Source organism: Penaeus monodon, chromosome 29 (genome assembly GCF_015228065.2).
Source record: "Penaeus monodon isolate SGIC_2016 chromosome 29, NSTDA_Pmon_1, whole genome shotgun sequence".
In the NCBI taxonomy this organism is placed as follows: Eukaryota; Metazoa; Arthropoda; class Malacostraca; order Decapoda; family Penaeidae; genus Penaeus; species Penaeus monodon.
Window position 1 is genome coordinate 31,064,089 of NC_051414.1, and position 552 is coordinate 31,064,640.

A 552-nucleotide genomic window follows, 5' to 3' on the forward strand; every position below is an offset into this window, starting at 1 on the left:
CAAACCAGAGGTACCGCAGCCGATCCCTCTCCCGACCCCGTCTCGCGTACGAGCCTTTGCCTCCCCGGCGCGACACCGCCATCACAACCCCATCCAAACCTCAGCCTGAATGGACGAGACTCACACCTCAGCTCCGTCAGTCGTCTATTTAAACCTTAAAACATTTTGCTAGGAAAGGTTCATTAAACTCCTCACGAGGAAGAGGTTTAACAAATGGAGGAGTCGATGTCTTCAGCGGACCAGAATTCATCGAATACTCCAAGAAGAGCTTTAGGTGGGACGAGTAAATTTAGTATTTTTATTCATTTAAATTTTGATAAATTTAGAAATGATTTTAATTAACTTTAGGTTTAATAACTGTGAGGGTAATACTTAAAATATGGCAATTTCAATAAGTTTGTAATAGATTTGATAACGATATTATTTATTTTGTTACTGTTTTAAGGGAGGTTTTAGCAATTTTGTAGTTTATTTTTGAAATAGTAATTCTACCAAGATTATATTTCTAGTCAGTTTGATTTATTGATATAATGATATAAATAGGTTTATGGA

The 552-nt window shown here is 36.8% G+C and overlaps 1 protein-coding gene across 1 annotated transcript in view; it reads left to right on the forward strand.

Moving 5' to 3' along the window:
• Window positions 1-76: 76 nt before the first annotated feature.
• LOC119592145 (CDK2-associated and cullin domain-containing protein 1-like) overlaps window positions 77-552 on the forward strand; it is a gene marked incomplete in the record, with an annotated part of 6,988 nt that continues 6,512 nt past the window's right edge. Inside the window, 1 exon segment of the mRNA XM_037940965.1 lies at window positions 77-274. Within this exon segment, the coding sequence (XP_037796893.1) occupies window positions 214-274 (61 nt within the window).